Raw genomic sequence first — 23361 nt, 5'->3', positions numbered from 1 at the left:
TCGCACAAGTATCTTTCGCTTGCTCGGGTGTTATAGCGGTTAAACACCAACTTTACTTCCTTGTAAAACAATAGCACATTATTGCAGAGGCCGGGAAATGGCAATTCCTGGATGATTATCCATTTTTTCGGACGATGCGAAGCAGTCCGACAAAGAAGACGAATCCACGAATTGCTATTCCTGCCGAGGCATATAATATAATGCTTTTCTCCAAACATGAGAGGAAATAAGCATTATTTAAGCATCAAACATCACTCAAATTGAACTCAAATATCCCTCTTTAATTATTTTTTAAAAGTTAGGCACAACTCCTACTGCCATTCAGTACCATTCAATATTTATTCATTCGACACATTTCTAGAGATCCTTGTCTAATTGTCATATTTAACAGTGACATCTAACGCTTAAATATTCTTCACGACGAAAGGTTAAACATAGACAGACAATTAGTAAAGGATTCATACATCAAGGGTGCCAGGCAGATCTCGACAAAGTTCAATAACATATCATGTATTGTGTCATTGCGAATCAACTTCACTGTTCAAAACTAAACAATAAACATACAAAGTAGGTAACCCTGAATTTACCCTCGCTAATACTACATAGTATTCATTACCTGACAACGTACCAACATTTATGATTGCTATCCATACTATCCATACTAATATTATAAATGCGAAAGTGTGTCTGTCTGTGAAATGTTGAAATTTGGTATACCTAGAGATAGGACCTAGGGAAGGACATTGGGTAGTTTATATCCCAGAAGTCATGCTTTAGGGGATGAAAAGGGGGGGGGGGGGTAGAAGCTTGTATGATTGGATAAAAAATAAGCTACCCAAATTACTAATTCCACGCAGACGAAGTCGCGGGCAAAAACTAGTAATATTATAAATGCGAAAGTCCGTCTGTCTGTCTGTGTGTTAACTCTTCACGCTTAAACCACTGAACCGATTTAATTGAAATTTGGCATAGAGATAGTTTAAGTCCCAGGAAAGGACATAGGATAGTTTTTATGTCGTAAATCATCCCTAAAGAGAGTGAAAAGGGGGGTAAAATTGAGAGATTTAATGAATTGCCTGATAGTTGATGTCAAGCAATTAAGCTTATGCTCAAATTTAATGATTGCTATTAGACTTTATCCCGGCGCTAAACTTACCTACTCTAGCTGCTGTTACTGATTCCACGCAGACGAAGTCGCGGGCAAAAGCTAGTTAGGAAATAATGTAATTTTAGCAAAAAATCATTCATAACTCAGTGTTCTCCTTACACAACGTCGCTTCAGTTTGCTCCAGAAATGTGCAAGTGCAGGGAACAGTTGTGCACATCATCAGGACTTATTCTGACGTGCTAGAATTGTATAGTTCATCGCTGTCTTTGTTTTGATGTTATTAATGTGTATGCTGGGCGCAGCGTTGAACATTGTTTATTGAGAACGCGTAGATATCGCTTCAGTTATGAGTAAAGGCCTTTTAAGTCCCAGCGTTGGAGCGGTTCGCACAGTCTAGTCCGCGGCTTACAACTGCGTGCGCGCATCGTTTGTGAATTTTAAATTTGAATTTGGCAAGGTGAGACCGTTATATTTATTCACTTAATAATGATTACTAATCTTAATAAAAACACATTAGCCGATAAGCAGGAATATAAGATACTGACTCAAAGTCTTATATTAACATTGTATAAAGTCCTGGATCATACTCCTTTGTTATTATTATAGGTCTAGTTTGTTATTATTGTAGGTGTAGTTAAACTAGACATTAGCTGTTAATAGGTAAGTAATCATTTTCCGAATGACCACACATTTAAGCAGGTACCTTCTCACGAGCTATGAGTACCTTGGACAATAGTCTTAATAAGCCGGCTAATATCGGTTAATCAAGTAGATGACATATTTGCTAAGAGTTAGTAATTTTCAATATTATTTTAAAATCGTAATATTTAAAATACTATACGTTAATATAATTATTAAAATATACTTCAGCACTTCAATTGCTAAAAATTTTATTCTTTACCATTTTGATTGGATGCCCCATTTAACTTCCTCGGATGCCTCCTGACAGTCCTGACCTCTTAAAAGTTTCGTTGGTCTAACGACATTTTAAAACTTAATCAAAAACTTTATCATTATATAAGGGCCAGCAGGATGCTAAAATCCTCGACCCAGCAGGTAAACTTGTTAGGCCTAGAATGAGTAAATAAGTACTTGTTAATGCTTCTAGTGCCGGAGAAGGTTATAGCCTTCAAACATGGGCTTAGGGTTCATAGAATTACATAAGCACTAAGTGTTGCATTTTATTAGAGCACGCTATAAACGGACATTTTATCAAATGGATAATTTACGTCATTAAGTTTGATTTTATGTGTGTTTACTTCTTATCATGTTTATCTACCTTATGCCAACTTGGTTATATCTTGTTTATACACACAAATTTTCATTCTTAATTTTCTGCTGGTCGGTCATTATTTATGTCCGAAACTATGTCTATTATGTATGTATGTATGTATCTATGTATGTATGTATGTATAAATGTATGTATAAATATACTTTATTGTATTTACATAGAAATAAAATGACGTAAAACACAGTCGCAGAGTAAATTAAATACAACAAAGGCGATCTAATCCCTGATGTATGAGATCTCTTCCAGTTAACCTATTATGAATTATTATTTACACAACTTTATTAAATGAGCAATGATATACTTATAGAAATCTAAAAAGAAAATGCACCTTTGCTTGAATGATTATTGAAGCAATTTAAATAGTAGTGGGAGACTAAACATTAAACAACGCTTGCGCGCCACAGACGATATACATATGTAATAGTAATTGATACCCACAGATAACACAGCAGAAAAATAGGGCAGTGTCAGTTGCGTTGTGCAAGTGTAATGTGGTAGGCATTGTACTCGTTACATACGTGATAACGGATCGCTGACTAACTCGACTCGTTATAACAATGGGTTTCGATTCTGATACTTAATGCCTACATCTGGTTCGATGTGATATTTTTCAAATGACGAATGTTGCTACATTTGGTAGTTGTCTAATACCTTTATGCGCTATTATATGTGTATTTGGGTTAAAATGTTCCGCTGAACGCAAATTTGTGCCAACCGATTGAATCAATGGACTGCATTCGGCAACAACTACTAAAGTGGAGGACCCGCGCGAAATCGCCTTTTCATACAAACGTAGTCCTCATTTTCCTCTCTGGATATTATTATTATTACAGCTTTATTTTCCACTTAACAATGTATTTTTCAATTTATACTTTATCTATAACTGTCTTTGTTATGTGGCCCTTCTGAGGGTAAAAGCCTCCTCCATTCTTCTCTCTGGATATTAATATTATTAAAAATGTTTTGACTGGATTTGTTGTATATCAACCACAGCTATGACCCTACGTTTTTTTTTTTTTTTTGTTTATGATAAGAGTTAGGAGCATTTAAAGATTTGTATGTAATCTGTTTTTCGCTCCTAATATTTAAAATAATATAAAAATCTAAAAAAGTTATGTAAAAATATTTCCCATAATGTCAATATCCAGAGAGGAAACCCGCCGTCGCCTTTCCTCTTAATACAAATTGAATTAAATCTAATTATCAGTGCTTCGTGCTTGCATACATCTGGTTTCGCGTTGGTACTGTAAGTGTCAAAAAAAAAACCATATCAATCCCACTAAATTAATTTTAGTGGAATTGTGCTTTTTTATTTAATCTACTTTTTATTGACTCCCCAAACAAACTACCTTATTTGAGAGACTACTACGCCTAGATAAAAATAATGGCAATGATTCAATTTGAGTATATGTTTACATCGATTATCAGGCAATTCATTAATTATCTCAATTCCACCCCCCGTTTCAACTTCTTTAGGGATGATTTCCGACATAAACACTATCCTATGTCCTTCATCGGGACTCAAACTATCCCTATGCCAAATTTCAACTAAATCGGCTCAGCGGTTTAAGCGTGAAGAGGTAACACACAGACAGACAGCAGACAGACTTTCGCATTAAAATTATTATAATAATCTATATAAACGTAAAAGTCCTGACTAACTGACTGACTGACTGACTCACTTAAATCAACGCCCAGCCCAAACCGTTGGACCTAGAGAGCTGAATTTTTCACAATAGGTAGCTTTTATGACGTTAGTATCCACTAAGAAGGGGTTTTTCAAAATTCATCCCCTAAGCTGGTGAAAAAGGGGTTGAGAGTTTGTATGGAGATCATAAATTTTTTTGAGTGCGGGACTTGGAACTTTGTATAAAGGCTTATTATTAAAATACAAGAAAAGTGATTTCAGCGTTTTTAAAAATTCATCCCCTAAATGGGTTAAAAGTTTGAATCCATTACAAATACTTTGAAACTTCCTAGAAAGGCATAATAGCCGATTACAAAAAAAATGACGTTTTTGGAAATTCAACCCCTAAGGGGATGAAAATTTGTCTTGAGGTTCAAATTTTATAATATATATGTTTATTAATTACAATAAAAAACAAGAAAACACATTTCAGCGTTTTTAAAAATTCATCCCCCAAGGTGGTGAAAAAGGGGTTGAAAGTTTGTATGGAGTTCAAATATTTTTGTGCGTGTGGGACTTGAATCTTTGTATAAAGGCATATTATTAGACTACAACAAAAGTAATTTCAGCGTTTTTAAAAATTCATTCCTTAAAAGGGTTAAAAAGGGGTTGAAAGTTTGTATAGGATCCAAATTATATTTTAAGCTAAGAGGTTGAAACTTCGTAAAAAGGTATTTCATTAAAAGATAAGAAAGCTTATTTCAGCGTTTTTGAAAATTCATCCCTTATGGTGGTGAAAAAGGGGTAGAAAGTTTGTATGGAGGTCAAATATTTTTTTAAGTGCGCGACTAGAATCTTTGCATAAAGGCATGTTATTAGAATACTAGAAAAGTGATTTCAGCGTCCCCTAAAGTGGTTAAATAGGGGTTGAAAGTTTGTCGTGGTCCTAATTTTATTTTAAGCTATGTACTTGAAACTTCATAGAAAGATATATGTATAATTAAAAGAGAAAAAAAAACTTATTTCAGCATTATTGAAAATTCATCCGCCAAGGTGGTAAAAATGGGGTTGAAAGTTTGTATGGAGATCAAAAATTATTTGAGTGCGGGACTTGAATCTTTGTATAAAGGCATATTATTAGAATACAAGAAAAGTAATTTAAGCGTTTTTAAATATTCATCCCCTAAAAGGGTTAAAAAGGGGTTGAAAGTGAATCTATTACAAATGCTTTGAAACTTCTTAGAAAGCATTGTATAGGATTCCAAAAAAGTTATTTCAACGTTCTTAAAAATTCAACCGCTAAAGGGATGTAGGTTTATATGTGGTACAAATTTTCTTTTAAGCTAGGAACTTGACACCGTTGTTGAAAAGTTTGTATTAATAGTTTCGGGAGCGAATATTTTTTTTAAAATAGTGGAGTTGTAAATCTTCTAAGAGGGTCGAGAGGGATTATATCGGGAACAATTTTTTTCAGTTAGGGTCTTGAAACTTCGTAGTTTGTGAAAGAAAAATTTCATGTGTTGTATAATTATTAACAAATGATTAACCGTCCCTACTGATATCTTTTGCTGCATAATGTTCTATATTATGCTCATGTAGAATATATAACCACCAACATACAAATCCACGCGTACGAAGTCGCGGGCAACAGCTAGTATAAAATATATAATATTAGTATGGATTTATTCTATAGTAATTTAAATTGTCTTTTTTCTTATTTACTCGTAATGCATGTCAATTATAAGATGTAAAGTTTTGAAAAGATGTGTCCCACCGAGTTTGTTGCCGGTGCCATATTGGGATACCCTCCTCCAACTGAGGGGGGATTTAAATCTTCTAGGGGCAGCGGTGTAGGGTTATAGCCGGCGTAGCTTTTTTTGACGTTCATAAGCGCATTGTAATATGCCTACTTGAATAATAAACTATCTATCTGTTTATCTCTTTGGATAAACACATTATTTTGATACGTATGTACTTACTCCTAATTGCGACGAGCAAAACAACGCATGTTCCGGCATTTGGCCCCAAGGTCAGCGGCGCGGCGCCCGCGCAGCCTAAACCGCGGTGACCGGTCGGACTACTCATCGGCTTGTATCGTCGGTCATTCTATTATTATCCAATAGTGCTAGCGGTACGCCAAAAAACGTTGCAAATTGTGTTAAAAGCATGAAAATCGGTACGATTTATCTTTAGGCCATTTGACTTAATTTGACCCGTAGCACCAAAAAAAAAGAAGAGGAGTTATGACGTAATTTTTTTTGTATGCGAAGTACAAATTTTGTTCAGAAACCTATCGTGTGTGATATTAAATAAAAGAGCTTTTTGAGCCAATTCGAAAAATATATAACACATCATAACATTTCAGTCATTATTTTTTATTAGCGCAGAGCCCACACTTGGTATGTTCTGAAAAATATTTTTATTCTAATTTTAAAAAAGGTACCGAAATGTAATGATGTAATATATTTTTAGAATAAGCTTAAAAAGCCCTTTCATTTGATACCACACACGATAGATTTCTGACCAAAATTTTTTTTCCCATACAAAAAAAAAGATGACGTCATAACCCCTCTCCTTTTTTTTGGTGCTACGCGTAAAATGATTCAAATGGCCTAAAGATCAATCCTACCGATTTTCATACTTTTAACACTAGTTGCATCATTTTACTGAATTTCGGGGTGTACCGTTAGGACTACAAAAAATAAATAACAAAAATTAATAAACTATACAAGATTTTCAGGCCAATTCGTACGAACACCAGAATGACATCATTCAGATATCATCATTCAGAATGACATCATTCAGATATCATTCTGATGTCAGTGCATGTTCAAATTGGCCTGTTTAGTTAGTTTTATTATTCATGCAAAGATAAACCGCGCTGAATTTCCTCCTTAACGGATATTAAGAAGTGTTTTATGTTTCACTTTTCGTATTTGGCTGTGATATCATAGCTGCTCTCTGCTCAAACGAATAAACCGATTTACTTGTTTTGTTTGTTGAAAGGATGACTCACGTTAGACCGGGCCGTGTCCGGGCCGGAGCTTCCGACGCTTACTTTTCTATGACATGACAGGTGATCACATGGTGCTCTCCATAGAAAACGAAGCGCCGGAAGCTCCGGCCCGGACACGGCCCGGTCTAACGTGAGTCATCCTTTAAAGGTGACTTGATCGGGATCGGGAGTAGTCTCAGCTATAAACTATTAGATTTGACAGTATTTTATTAAAATCACTTGAAAATTATTGTCAGGCCAAGCTCTGTATAAGCGGGTTGGGCTAAGATTGAAAGGGTTTAAGGAGGGGTAAGACAAAAAATCGTCCGTATACCGAAGCAATATGGGCTACTTTTCATCTTATCCCTCATGAAAAAAACTTTCAATCTTATCCCAAGTACCCCAACCCGTACCTATAACTGTTGTTTGGTTACTGCCGACGAATATATGTATATATATGCTCCTGAAACTCAATTCAAAGAGCATCATGCACTGTCGGCCTTGACGACACCCGCGCACATTCAATTACCAACGTATGTATCACAGTAGGTATTCATAGTCACTAGACCGCTGTCACTTTCTGCAGATGTGCAGATACTCGTAAGTCAGTGCAGTGTGTTTGTTATAGAATTTATTATAGAACATTAAACCTGCCCTGTGTTTTCCATGAATTACAGACATACTTGTAGCCTGCAGCAGTTGTACCGTATTTAAGGTACAACTGCAGGCTACAAGTAAAACCATCATTCTGCTTGTTTGTTATTCTATCACATGAAAGTTAATGAGAAATTTGTTAATAAACAGGATAATGAGGTTAAATGCGGTATAGAAGTTAAAATGGGAATGGTTATTAGGTTCTTAATGTTCTTATTACTAACGGCGGGCGGCGGAAAGACCCCCAGGAGTTCAAATAATTCAGTTTAGAGCAAAGATTAGTCAAAGATAAATTACGAAAATTGGATCGGAATGAGACCAAAGTAATTTCTAATTTTTAATCGGTAATCACTAAAGTATAGCCGAAGAGGTGGTTTTTTTATAGTACGTCAGCTGCAGAGAAAAGGTACCCCACGTCCATACTAATTTACAGAACTTTGTATGCAGGGGGGGTGCCTTTTCTCTCATTTTCATTAAAATTTAGCAATTCTTGTGATTTTTTTTTTAAATTAATAAAAATCATAAGATTTGCTAACATTGTTAGCATTATTAAGTTTTTTCCTACGTTTAACTTTGGTTTAACCAAAGAGGATATAATAAGATAGAGTGGTACTGTCATAGTAAATTTTGTAACCGCTGTAAATTCACTGCCATCTATCGACATACTTTAAAACTAAAAATGAAGATTTATAAAAATACGTTAAAATGTATTTTTATATGATTTCGACCCATGTTCATTCAATGATATGCGTTAAAATTATAAATAACAAACGAAACCGTCAACGCCTTCTATACGACAGTAGGCCAAAACTTGTGGCGCCCTCTGATCGAGAATCAAATTTTCGTGATTTTCGAGGCACGTTTTTCCCTTAGACTGTATCCATCTATTACAGAGTTATATCTATCTTTGGTGTAACCAACATATTCTAAACAATAGGTAGATGCCGATGCAGCAGGATCGCAAGATAAATCCCACTTACAACATATCCCATTAACTCATGCATTAGTCAGTAATCTGTCTTACGTTCACACTGTTCACAGCGAGACGAATGTCATATATTATTGCCGCAATAGAATAACATCGAAGACTTTAAAAACTAAGTCTGAAACCGGTACTCGTATTGGAAGTTAGTGTTTGGAAACAAATGTTGTGACATGAAACATTTACAGTTGTTACATACCCAATGCCTACTTTTTCTACCTAGGTACTTTCAGATTTTTTTACAAGCAGATGAAGTACCTTACAAACAGTTTCCTACGCACACTGTTTATAATACATAGTTTACAGTTTCCTACGTCAGTTAATTTTGTTACCTATAAGCTAACGAAATGAGGTCCATGTGGTACGGAGAAAAATATTCATAATTTTGGCTTAGCATTGGTTCTTTTTTCGAAAACGTTAATGGCGTATTGGGATTGGAAAGAAAATACTGTGGTTATTTTGCTACGTCTTGTAAAGCCTGACCAGGAATATATGATCACGCGCCATGTTGCGGAATTTCACTGGAACAATTTTTTTCATACTACCTATATATAAACTGTCACCCTATACATGAGAATGAACAGCGCCCCCTTGACAATGATCATAGTATATTGCTGGCCAGGCTTTACCTACATACTAACGTGTGTTTTGTACCTATTAGCGGTTAATGGTTAATAATTAACGCATGAGTTCGATCGAGACTTACTGATAATCAAAAGGTAATAATAAAATTCGAAGTAACTCGTTTACCGCTGACTGTAGGTCCTGGAAACCTGAGCACATTTCGTGAGCGCGTCTGTAAAAATAAACACAAAGCGACGGACCAGCCTGCATCGGTTCTCAATTTTTGTTCGTTGGAGTGCAGGCGACCCCAACCGGTTTTGCATTCTTCCTGTGGCACGGCTTAGGTCCTGGCTCGTAAAAGGTCGGTCCAGACTTCACGGGCGTGTCGCGTTGAAGTAAGTGAAAAACCGGCCGTGTGTATCAGGCCATGCGTAATGGAGGGTTCCGTACCTTCCATATTATTGTGATATGAAAAAGACATACACACAATAGGGCGTACCTTCGCGGCACTTATGTATTTATGTATGTAAACACTTTATTGTACATAAGACAGATAACAAACACAATAAAAGAACAAAAATATATACAATGTACAAAGGCGGACTTATCCCTATAAGAGATTTCTTCCAGTTTATGTTCATTACAGGTTATGTTGTCTTTAATAAAATTAGTTTTTTTTTTAAAGTTAGGTACCTATAGCTAATATTTTCTTAATTTAAATTTAAAATTTTTGTACGTTCTGTTGAAGTTAGGGTGGGCGGAAGGGGCACACTTTTTTCAATTTTAGAAGCGATTATTTTCAGAAATATTCCCTTAATCAAGAGACTTTTTATAAAACTTAAACCTGTTTTTAAAGACATACTTATCAAGAGATAAGACTTCACCACACGTAAATAAATGTTATTTAACAAATACACGCCCGCAATTTAACACATACACATACGCCTCTTATTCTGAGAATAGAGAATATAATCTGGAACAGAAGTTAAAACAAATAGTTATTTGTTATACAAGGGTGCAAAGTTGTATTTTACCCGCGAGTGTAGAATTGAAACACGAGCAAGCGAAAGGATTCTATAGGTGAACCACGAGCGAAGCGAGTGGTTCTAAAATAGAATCCTGAGCGTGTGTTTCAACACACGAGAAGTAAAATACATTTGCGCCCGTGTGTAACACAAAACTTTTCACCTCACTATAGCGAGGAAAGTGCAACATCCACAGGCGTTACATCATCTTCATCACTGGAATCACTCATTTCTTTACGATATTATAACAGAAAACTGGAAGTTGTGTATTTTTACGCGAGTCGGTGAGAAAAGGTTTTAAGTAAAAAAATTGTTGACAATGTTAACATTTCTGATGTATGAAATGTCAACGATGCGTTTTGAAATTGCTTCGACTCAACTTGTGCGCTCAGAATTATATTTATCATCATTATTAAAAAAACAAACGTTTCTTATGGAATTTTAAGGTTTATGACTTAAAATCATTAAATAAAGCTAAATTTGGTATTTTTTATTAGATTCTCAAACCATTTATTTAATGATAATTAATATCGAACGAACCATTATCATGAGCGTTTTACGTTTTGTTATCTGTCAAGCTACATAAACACGCTCCATCCAAGGTCAAATTACTTTCCCCACTAGTGGATAAAACGCGTTTTTCCCCGCTTGTATTGAAGGATAAACGACAACTTTCCGAGCTAGTGAGGGGAAAAAATATATTACTTTGCTATTTCCGCACCCGATTCTATCAATTACTTGAACAGAAGTTTGGTTCTAGATACAATATACATCGCAAGTGTTAATAAAACTTTTTAAAAACATAATTTAACCATTTCTATTATGTTAGGTATATTTTTTCTCGCAGGTAAGTTGCCTAGTGAGAATTGGACGTATCGAAATAAGATCCAAACTTGCTCTCAAAGCAAGAAACGTTCAGTGACTTCAAGTTTGCACGTCTTGTCACTGAGGTTGACTGAAGTAGCATGACAAATACGAACGTTTCCGAGAAAATACGATGGAAAACAATTATGCACTACATCTGTATTCGAATATAATTCAAATTCAATAAAGAAATATCTTATCTTATCATAATCGTTTAGTCGCCTTTAAGTAGGTATATTTGAGTAGGTGGGTATACGCTCAATACATAAGTAAATATGTAAATACCTATGTGGTGCATTTTTTGCACTAGACACGTACTTGGTTAAAATTATTTTTCCCCTCACTAGCTCGGAAAGCCGTCTTTTATCCTTCAAAACAAGCGGGGAAAAACGCATTTTATCCACTAGTGGGGAAAGTAATTTGACCTTGGATGGAGCGTGTTTAAGTAGCTTTTGACAGATAACAAAACGTAAAACGCTCATAATAATGGTTTGTTCGATATTAATTATCATTAAATAAATGGTTTGAGTATTTAATAAAAAATACCAAATTTAGCTTTATTTAATTATTTTAAGTCATAAACCTTAAAATTCTATAAAAACCTTTGTTCTTTTATAATGATGTTGATCATAATTCTGAACGCACAAGTTGAGTCGATGCAATTTCAAAACGCATCATTGACATTTCATACGTCAGAAATGTCAACATTGTCAACAAAAATTTTACTTAAAAACTTCTTACGTAAAAGTACAGAATTTCCAGAGTTTTTTGTTATAATATCGTAAAAAAATGAGTGATTCCAGTTGATGAAGATGATCTAACGCCTGTGGATGTTGCACTTTCCTCGCTATAGTGAGGGGAAAAGTTTTGTGTTACACACGGGTGCAAATGTATTTTACTTCTCGTATGTTAAAACACTCGCTACGCTGAGGATTCTTTTTTAGAACCACTCGCTTCGCTCGTGGTTCAACTATAGAATCCTTTCGCTTGCTCGTGTTTCAATTCCACACTCGCGGCTAAAATACAACTTTGCACCCTTGTATAACAAATAACTATTTCTGTTCTCAGTCGTGAACTTAGTTTAGGTTATAATATAAGCCTATTATAACCACCTCAACATTTTCAGAATATTATTGAAATTTTATTTTTCATTACTCTCGTGGAAGCAGTAGTTTTTTGATATTTTTATACATTTTCAATTTTAGTTTTAACTAATCTTGTGTCGATAGATAAAATAACCTATAAACTATAAATTTACTGTGACTATAAGAATAATATACCATCCTAATTAGGTATAGGACTTTATAATTACTTTGTAAGACAAATACTGTTTAATGTAATTAAATTGCTTTTTAATTGTGTATATTACATGAAGTCAGTGAATAGGAGGCGTAACTATCAGTCATACAAGACGCGGTTGCTCATTGTGTACACAATTTATTTGCATGAGCTCCATTCGTTACCTTGATTTTTTACTTCCCTCAAATACGTATAATATAAATATTATTAGCTTGCACCTACAGCGCAATTAATTTTCACGTCAGTGGAATAACTTCTCTTCAAATTAGGTATTTTATATATCTTTCGGCAGCTCGCAAATAATTATCCATGTTAGGAAAGCGTTTCAAGTAGAAATAGACATATCGTGACCAAGTGCGCTAGGAGCCTGTTCCCGCCCGGACCGGGTGAATTTCACTGCACTTTCTCTAGCCTTTTGCAACCAGGCACCCGAAGATTTACTGAGTTGATTGCCATACCTGCTGCTACGGAGTCGGAACTAATGTATTTGTATTTTGTATTGAATAATATTTTTGTAATCATCTAGTTATTTAGTTGTTGCGTTATCACTACATAGTATAAAACAAAGTCGCTTTCCGCTGGCTGTATGTCTGTCTCTATGTAAGCTTAGATCTTTAAAACTACGCAACGGATTTTGATGCGTTTTTTTAAAATAGATATAGTGATTCAAAAGGAAGGTTTATATGTATAACTTGTAAAGGTTTTGTGTCCATTAGTTGAACTACCCGTGAGAAGCCGGGGCGGGTTGTTAGTTGAATAATATTTTTGTAATCATCTAGTTATTTTAGTGATGACTGGATTCCCTGTGCACGGCTACTTAAGATTGTACGAGTAATATAGCAGCACGGAATTTAGTACTATCGGGACAATTCGGACAATGCTTATAAGATGTCATTACGATCTGTCAGTGTCAAGAGTGACGTTTTTGGTTGAAATAATGACACTTTAGACACTCACAGATAGGTAAAGTATCACTGTGACATATTATAAGAATTGTTCGAATTGGGCCGTATGTGTATGTAATTTACTGTATATTTTCTATGTAACCGAAAGCTTGATTTGTGTTCTAACTAGCTCCTGCCCGCGACTTCGTCTGTGTAAAATGATGATGCTTAATTAAACTACCCTACGTCCTTCCCCGGGCCTCAAACTATCTGCATACGATATATCATCTATTTAAATCGGTTCAGCGGTTTAAGCATGAAGCAGTAGACAGACATAGACAGAGTTACTATCACATTTATAATAGATACTATATTATGTACCTAGTAGTATGGATTTAGTAGCTGTTTAGTAGCTTTTACCGGACCATTTAAAATAAAATCTACAGAGGCATGCGGTGACGCTGACGTCATATTTCTTACATTACCATGTTACAAGTCATCGTCTTCCTCGCGTTATCCCGGCTTTTTTGCCAAGGCTCATGGAAGCCTGGGATCCGCTTGACAACGAATCCCTAGACTTGGCGTAGGCACTAGTTTTTACGAAAGCGGCTGCCATCTGACCTTCCAACCCAAAGGGTAAACTAGGCTTTATTGGGATTAGCCCGGTTTCCTAACGATGCTTTCCTTTACCGAAAAGCGACTGGTATATCAAATGATAGACAAGTCGATGGAACATATTTTCAGGGTATTTTTATAACTCCAAGTTCATAATTGCATGGTATCCTATACATATATGCACAGACCCTCCATGGGTATATTAACATACACGGACCTCCACATTTTGGTTTACAGGGGTACTTACTTGCAAGGCAAGTGTTTATAGCCTTTGTATTGGAAACCCTTTGTTCTATTATATGATTGGTTTTTCTTGTGTAACCCATGTTTTTCTCCTATTATGCACCATTACTTCCACGCAACGAATGTCGCAGCCATCTGCATAATAACGGAGGTTTACAAGTAAACTGCCTCTAAGCCATTTCATTGAAAGTTGTTTACGTAAAGTAAATATCGCAGGAAACCTGTGAATGACATTTTATTTAGCAAATAATGAAAGGGTGAAGTTCGGAACGCTAGGACGTAACTGGCGACTATTATGCAAGATGCAAGTGAATATTAGTGCCTATTCGGTTCATTTCAATTAAGAAATCAGCACTGTGAAACTGCTATGCAACATCATTGTGTTAATTATTTCCTCTCCATATGTTATATAATAAAACTCTTTGTTACCAGGGAAGATGCAATTTTTGAATTCATGATAAAAATATCATTTGGTAAATGCAATTATTATCGCGGTACAGCAACAGCCAATTCACAAATAAACTGAGCAACTATTTAGTTACTAACAATATGTGAAATTAGAACAACATAGTTAACCAAAATAACTGTTTACTTAATACCTAATATCAATTGTATTTGAGTTTTTCCTGATTTCAAAAAAGAGGAAGTGTTATGTCTTTTATGCAGACTTTTGTATTGCATATCGCTTATGAGCTTTGTCTTACATAACGTAGGCACCTATTAAGTCAGATCAGTTATGAAAAAACCTGTTCACAGTAACAAAAATTTTATGAGTCGCTAGTACCTAACCTCCATTTGGAATATTATATAAGAAGTGTCGAAACTAGGTAACCTAAGTTGAATACTAATAAGTTGAATACTAAGCGGGCAGACACCTTTAATAAATGTTTATTTCTTTTAAGAATGTGAGAAAATTCTGATGAATACTGAAAACTATAGCACTCCGACAGAGCAACGTAAATTTTAATAAGACGGTTCATTAAAATTAAAATGTTTTAAATTTCATTAAACACGTTGGCTGCGAATCAATTCGATTGCAGTTAGTTCGTTTTCAGATCAATTTTATATGAACCTCGATTTAACCTTACCGACGTATGTCCAAGAACATTTCGCTATTAATGTACCTACCTAATTTAAGTATAAGCAGGGTCACTTGGAACAAAATCCATCTGGAATCTGATGCTGCAGTCGAAAGGTGGCCAAAGGAACCTCGCAACGAAAAAATACAGCCCTATTCGAGATCGGGCTTAATATGAATGCTTTTAAAAGTACCTAGTTGATAGGAATATAAAGGACAGGAGGTAAAGCCAGCAAAAAAATTGATAGCGATAGCGATTATTACATTAGATTCTGCTACTATTTTGTAAACGTGAATGTTTATAAAGGTGTCTACGTTTTTTCACAGCATGACTCATCAAGTCATCATTCAAGTGCAAGGCCATCTTGTGATATAGGTATCTCGTATTATGTTTGGGTCGGCGACCCGTGAGTTTACCTAGCCAGAGCAAATACCTATCAGATCCATAATTCCCAAAACATTTTTATTCGACTATGAGTTCGTTCCTAGTATAACGATAGAGACCCCACTGTAGAACAACTAAGCGTAGTCAGAGTTCAGATTTATACTGGTCAGTCTGTGGTGAAGTAGTCAATAAAAACTGTGAAGGCCACTTTGATCCGTGGTTTCGCACACAGACACACACACGTGTAGAAACCTCGGACCTTAACAAACGTCATCAGTCACCTAGGCACATCAGAGGCACATACGTTCATGTCATTTTATTTATCGCCCGTACTAGGTATATCTTAAGTAGATATGTATGTACTTTTGTACAATATTAGTACTTTAGTAGTCGTTTGTAGTTTTATTTCATTTCATTTCATTATCGTGAGGCATCCTGCATCAGCCAGTACAGACCCCAAATACGTTTGTATTTGGCTATTACATTTAGACATGAAATCGTAGACCATAATTAATTATCTACTATCTAAAGCATTATTACAAACAAGTTACTTTTTACAGATTCATAAATCAGACAAAATATTTACTGTAAAATATTTGTTTTAAGAGGAAGCATTAGTGGTCATTTTCCATACAAACACAGACATTTTCTCTCTCTAAATTTTTGACCTAGATGAATATTTTTTTTACATGAGTTCAATATTACCTGTACCTGTGTCTGTAAGTTTTGCTTTTTTTGATATTCTTGTTTTTATAACAACTATATAGGTAACTTCAGACAGCGCTAAAAACGGCCAAATAAATACAAAATCGGCACGAATAAACGCAAAACTCAAAACGGTCAGACACAGATAATTTCTTTCTCATTCCGTTCCGAAAATTTCGTTACGATTGGTAAAACTTTGGAGGAGGAAAATGTCCAGAACGAAACCTCGATTTCTGAGATTTTTACGCAGAATTTTTCACCTAAGTTGTCCTTATCGCACTAATTTTAGGAGCCGTCCCCGTCAGCGCGACGGAGATACCTATTTACCTAAAATTCACAAATATCAGAAGGGGCTTAACTGGTATTTCCTCTTAAACTACAAAATCATAGGTAATGAAAAAAAGAGCGGAATTCATAATTTTAAATTGATGCTAATAAAAAAAGAAAATATAATAAGTAAGTAGGTAATACTCACACAAAAACCACCTTTAGCAAAATGCGCATAGTATACTGATATAAGCCATCAGCTCGTCAGGGCTGCATAGGTCGTTGGAAGTTTAGTAACACTGTGACAGACATAGGCAAGTAGCTAGTTTTGTAAGAGAATAATTATAACGCTATACCATTTAGTGTGATCTAGTGGAGACACCATTATTACCCGTTAGACGCTTAATGTGATGACTGTGATATAATATCCAGCATAATAAGTATTCTACTTTAATATTTCGTCGATCGAAATGTAGGTATACCTACCTAAGCAAAGCTGATCGGCGATCGCTGTTACGTACCTATCGTACTAAATTGATTGTATAATAAGTAGTTCGCAAATGAAATATTTTTTTGTTTTAGTTTGACCCATGTTACCTATCTAAATCATTAAGGACCAGTCGGTATTTTCCAGAAAATGCCCAGCCCAGCATACAGCGTAGAGCTGTACCTCGGGGACGTGTCGGCCGAAGTGCTGGAGTACGCGCGGGAGCACTGCGGGGAAGACCCCGACACTCGGCTCAAGGCCATCTCCGAGCTGCGCGACATTGTCTACGGTACGGCAACGTTTCTAGACCGACATAGTGTTACACCTAGGGCACGTGCCAGCCGAGATGCAGGAGCACGCGCGGGAGCACGGGGATGATCCCGAGTTTCCCGACACACGGCTCAAGCCATCTCCTGCATTTCCTCTGCGCGAGATTGTCTATGGTACGGTAACGCCTCAAGACCGACACCATCCGACACCGTGTGTGCTCAATGTTAGGTGTCAGTTTTTTTTAATTTTATTTATTTACATACAAGATATATACAGTGGTACTACGTAAACGAAATTAATAACTAGCTTAAATCTAAAATAGGCCCTTGAGGCATTGTACCAAGGATGCTGGCGGCATTTCCCCGCTGTATCGCAATGCTGATACGTTGTGCGAGAAAGCCGCCAGCTCTTCGGTCACCAGTTACGTCAACCAGACGCTTCGCGATTTCTGCAAACAACTTATGCGCGCTGGGACCCCATGGACCTATATAGAGTTTCAGTTATATCTAATAAGAATACCGACGTCGTTCACATATGTATGTATAATGTATCACATATAATGTATCATTCATGTCATTATGGATCCTGATATTTTATAGATTGCATAAACTGGCTAGCGATGTAAAATAAAATCTCACAACTTCCATGAATGTCAACCAATAGGGACTTTATGATTACAAATTAACCTTTCCCTTTCGCATGTAATATTCAAAGGGCGCTGATCTAACAATTAAGAAATTTCCCAGAAATATAGTACCCTATCTGTTCACAGAACGGGGTGAATGTACGCCACACCGAATGGACGATGAGTTCTTGATCAAATTCCTTCGTGCCCGAAAATTCATCCCTCAGCGCGCGCACAGGCTGGTAAGAATTTAATTTCATTAGGTATACTGGAATAAACGTAGCGTCAGGTGACAACCAAAACTCACTAATTAGTAATTACTACGGAGTATATACCACAAGTTTATACTCTTCACGAATGTTTGAAATGTCACCGTATTTTTAAGAATTAAGTCGCTTAAAATTTAGTTTTTTCTTCGCAAGAGTGATGAAAAACATTGCGTATAACACCGGGGGTAAGAATTTTGCTAACTGGAGTCTTTAAGAATATTGCTAACTGGAGCCTGCGGCTGTCGTGAATCTATAGACTCTTGTTTGCAATATTTCACTTACCCCCCACACAATGCACAATGTACTATTTCTCCTTCTCCGTCACTATTTTTTATAATACTAAGTAAAAGTACTAATATAAGGGAGAAAATTTGTTTCCTTTTGTACTTTATTGGTCTATCTATAAAAACTACAAATGCCTTTTGCCGGGTGGGATAATTGTTATAGGACCCTGTATTTTGTACTTAAAAGACAATAAAATTACCTACAGCTTTTATTCATGAAAGAGTTGTGTAACGATCATAAAATTGTTTTGTAGTTATATTCAACGACTGTTGGTAAAATATCACAATACAGCTGGAAAGGTTCCCATCCCACAGCCATGGATGGCCATGGTCCGGACTTGTGTTTTGACAAATCAAGGTCAAGGTCATATTCTACTAAAGGAATTAACCTGTAAACCGCCCAAGCGAATTCTCTGGTAGCGTAAGCCGTAATCTATTTGCCTATACGTAAAAATAACATTTTCGAAGACCGTGAGCAAATTTGCTCGAAACGTTTTTGAGAAGAATAATATGTAACTAATATGATGTACCTTACAATCGTTGTAATTAATTGCTTACACATTTATTTTGCCACATTATTATTATTTTTAAGTTTTAAGCCAACTCTCGGGCTCGAATATCTAATAATATTATCTAATCGTTATTCCTTATTTGGAATCTAAAATGTTGCTAATACTTATTGGGTGATTGCTCAAGAAAAGTCGCATACGATTTTTAAATTTTAAAAATGTCGGCATGGGCGTGGCATGGGCTAAGGACGATTTACGAACATTTTATACAAACGGCAACAGAAATACATCAATTTAAAAGTAGAAAAATTACTGCCTTGGGTGAGACTTGAACTCACGGCCTCTGGATCACGGCGGCTCAGTTGGCAGAGCGCTGGAGTATCTATCCAGAGGCCGTGAGTTCAAGTCTCACCTACTTTTAAATTTATTCTAAGCTTAATAGCATCGATCGCAGACGTTTCTGCTTGTTAAAAATTAATATAGAAATACATCATTTGTGAAAATTTTAACTGTCTAGCTATCACGGTTTATGAGATACAGCCTGGTGATAGACGGACAGACGGACAGCGGAGTCTCAGTAATAGGGTTCCGTTTTTACCCTTTGGGTACGGAACCCTAAAAAGTAAGTGATGATAGGCCATCTCTTTGATTCATATTCGTCTTTCGCAAAACATATCTAGTGACCTATGTATATACGAGTACGTAATGTACTAACTCGGTGCATGTACCTACTTCATATTATTCGGGTTTCCGTAATATATCGCGTGATTCGCTCTGTTTATAAAATAACAACAAGTTTTTTATTGCGATCGTTTATCACCTATTACATCTGATTAACATACATATTTGATGCTATCAAATACTCGGAAGTGTGCCGACTAGGTATAACGAATTCAATATAGGTTTATTAATATCTACCGATGAATACGAAAGTGAAAGCATTCGCTGATACTATTTATATTTAGAACAAATAAATATTGGAATAAATAATTTTTATTGTTATTTAGTTATTATACGTCTACAATCTACATTGCTAGGAGTCAATTCAATCCCCGATATCCCTATACAGGCTTGATTTTCTTATTGGGTCAGTGAGGGCAGCTACCAGATCCCGTGCTCCTACGAGAAAACGGTCTTAGAAGACCTTCCCTCGATTTCAAAATAATGAAGATTGGTGTTTACAGATTGTGGAAAAAACATACAGGGTAATTTTTGACAAACTATTTTTTCACATCTCCTGATCGGAAAGTTCACTTTTCATAGGTTGATAGCCGGGTGGAAAATTGCTTTTCCCACCCTAGTGGAAAGTAATTCTAATATAAATATGCCTGGCAAAACTTTTATTTTTTTGAAATGTACAAATTTTACCGTAATCTTCAACTAATTTAATTTCATTGTTGTTATGTGGTTTAGCTATACTTTGTTCTAAAGAAATATACTTACCAATAATAAACAATTTGTTTAATAATTTGTTCTAAAGAAATATATGTACTTACCAATAATAAACCTACATTTCTTGTGTTTGACTTTCCTCATGGTCGAAATGAAAAGTAGAGTGTTGAACTCGGGTAAAAGTAACCATCTCACTCTCGAAATATCTCGGGTGAATTGGTTCGCTTTCCACCCGTGGTTGACAATCTACTATTTTGATGCCAATCGATCCCATTCTTATCCAGGATCAAAAGCTTGTATGGAACCAAAACAAAATTTTCGGCTAGAAAAGCCACAAATCGAGGAAAACTTTCTCCATGAAATGAAAAAAGAAAACCATGGAAACGGATTATATCGCATTTCGAAGTTTTATTTCATTAGTAACTATCGCGGTAACCGAAGACAATATTAAAAAAATGAAAACTTTTATTTTTCAAATGCTATTTTTTTATGCCAATCGATTCCATTCCTATCCAGTATTAAAAAGCCATAATCCGGTCTCTAAAAAGTCAAATTAGATGTCACAGTACCTATGTATATCACAGTATGAAAGAAAAACGGACTAAATAAAGGCCTAAATAAAATTTAAAAAGTTGCAATAAATATTTAAAGAAAGGTAGATAACTAGACTATTATACTATTTTTAAAAACTTTCAAAAACGTCCATTTTATCAACAAGAGTGGCAAAGTAATTTAATGCTTTCGAGTTGTTTTCTCATGATGGCTGGTAGAATTAATTAACTTTTAAGTTAAGGTATCAATCAATAATAGCACGAGATGATTAAACAAACTAAACAACATCTTTGCCCCCTTGTCAAATTATTTGAAGCATTCCCAAATGGTTATTACTTATTACAGATGGTGAACTACTACGTGTTCCGGGAAGAGAACCCGCGGCTGTGCTCGGACGTTTTCCCGTTGGATTTGCGCACCGTGGGTGACAGCAGCATACTGGCCGTGCCGCCCTACCTCGCCCAAGACGGGCGCCGCGTCATGATCTACAGGATCGGTGACTATACTCAATAATATGTAAAAATACATAGTAAGTAGAACACGCAGCCTAACAGCTGACTGTCGGTCTACCACAAGCAGAGGACGGCCACCGTATCATCATCTAAGACTATCTCAGGTAAATACCCGGTAAATACCAATCTACCCGGTATTTACCCGTAACTACCCAAATGGACGGGTAGATTCGTTTCGTTGCATATGTCGATTTGTGTAAAAGTGGAGATATAAACCGAGTTATCTCATGACTACGGAACCCTAAAAATGCCGTCATAAGAGTATTTTTTATAGATTTGAATATATTATCGTACTTATACGTTGATAATAAACATTCGAACTTAGGTCGGCAGGGGGGTGTGGGTAGGGGGAGAGGGGGTAAAAAGTAACTTTTTCATATTTCTTGGAATCTGTCATTGATATCGAAAAGTGTTGTATGTAGTTATGTACAAACTAAAGTAGACAAAATTTCCTACAAAAAAGTTTATATACATTTTTGTCATAAAACTAACTGTATTTTACTTATGAGTTATGAGATTCCGAAGTTGTGATACTTTACAAGGCAAGTTTACTCCATCTCTAGGCGTGAGGTGTGCTCGTATTTATTGTTTAGCACAGTAATCTTAATTCTTATTGTTACTGTTTATGTTACTATTCTCCACTGTATCATTATTTGCATATTTTCAGGCTGCTGGGACCCGAACACGATCCCCACAGACGATCTATTCAAGGCGACGCTCATAGCCATGGAGCTGGGCATGATGGAGCCGGCGAGTCAGATCCTGGGCGCGCACGCCATCTTCGACCTGGAGGACATCGGGCTCCACCACGCCTGGCAGGTCACGCCCGCCATCGCCTCCAAGATCGTCAAGCTGTTGGGGGTATTTATTACAATCTTAAAAATAAATAAATATATAACTTTCAACCCCTTAAAGGATAAATTTGAGGATAAGTGTATCCTATGTCTTATTCCAGATTAGTGCGCCAAATTGTATCCAAATCCCTTCAACCGTTTTGCATAATGCAGTAACGTATATTCCATCATCCGGATGTCGACATGTGCCCTGGCTCAGAAATCTAGTTTGTTTAGCGTAGCTGTTGAAATCATCCATAGATTTAATGCTCAGTAAAAGGGGTTTAGCACACAAACCACTGCTTGCTTTGACATTTCTTTTATTACATTGATATACAGGATTAATTATAAGATTACATAAAGATCAAATCGAACATAAGTAACATAACCTCGCGCACAGCCCTGCCGCCAAATCTGACAGCTCTCTCTCTCAAACTAAAATGACCATAGATACAACAATCAAAAGTATAGAGCCAGGTACATACTACATGTAATTATCAGTAGTATTAGGCCACATATAGGATATTAACTATTATGATGCTTACAGCTCGGCCATCCTTTTTATTTTAGTGAGTCCTCTCACTAAAGTAATTAAACATTTATATCAACAACCATATATCATAACATGTCATCCACCTTAACACTAACGAAAGATAAACATACATAACAACATTATTTTAACCTTCTGGTTATTCAGTTCCTCATTAATCAATCGCAGCCAGTGACAATATGTATATTAACCTGATGCTTTAACCTGAGATCATGTAAACAGTCATTTCATACAACCAGCACCTATAGTAGCATTTACAGCCTTCTTCTAGTCTTTCACTATATGAACTAACTTACAGTCATGGTCTGCTCTAGACAGTCTGTTAAAGTATAAACCAACATCAACATTTACAGTCTGCCCTCAAGGCCTGCTCTAAACAGTTTGGTAAAGTATAACACGTTATAAACAATCATAGTCTGCCCTTAAGGCCTGCTCTATGGCAAAGCATAATACATCATATACAATCACAATCTGCCCTTAAGGCCTGCTCTA

General features: G+C 35.9%; 1 protein-coding gene across 1 annotated transcript in view; it reads left to right on the top strand.

Moving 5' to 3' along the window:
• Window positions 1-1471: 1471 nt before the first annotated feature.
• The window catches only part of LOC134740759 (alpha-tocopherol transfer protein-like), a 32541-nt gene continuing 10651 nt past the window's right edge, over window positions 1472-23361 (top strand). The window contains exons 1-5 of the mRNA XM_063673358.1: window positions 1472-1565; window positions 17221-17362; window positions 18116-18210; window positions 21320-21470; window positions 22154-22347. Coding sequence (XP_063529428.1) covers window positions 17224-17362; window positions 18116-18210; window positions 21320-21470; window positions 22154-22347 — 579 coding nt within the window. The 5' untranslated portion in view covers window positions 1472-1565; window positions 17221-17223. The remainder of the gene's footprint in view (window positions 1566-17220; window positions 17363-18115; window positions 18211-21319; window positions 21471-22153; window positions 22348-23361) is intronic.

Source organism: Cydia strobilella, chromosome 4 (assembly GCF_947568885.1).
Source record: "Cydia strobilella chromosome 4, ilCydStro3.1, whole genome shotgun sequence".
Classification (NCBI taxonomy): domain Eukaryota; kingdom Metazoa; phylum Arthropoda; class Insecta; order Lepidoptera; family Tortricidae; genus Cydia; species Cydia strobilella.
Note: the sequence above shows the minus strand (reverse complement) of the source record. Positions and strands in the feature narration are given on the sequence as shown.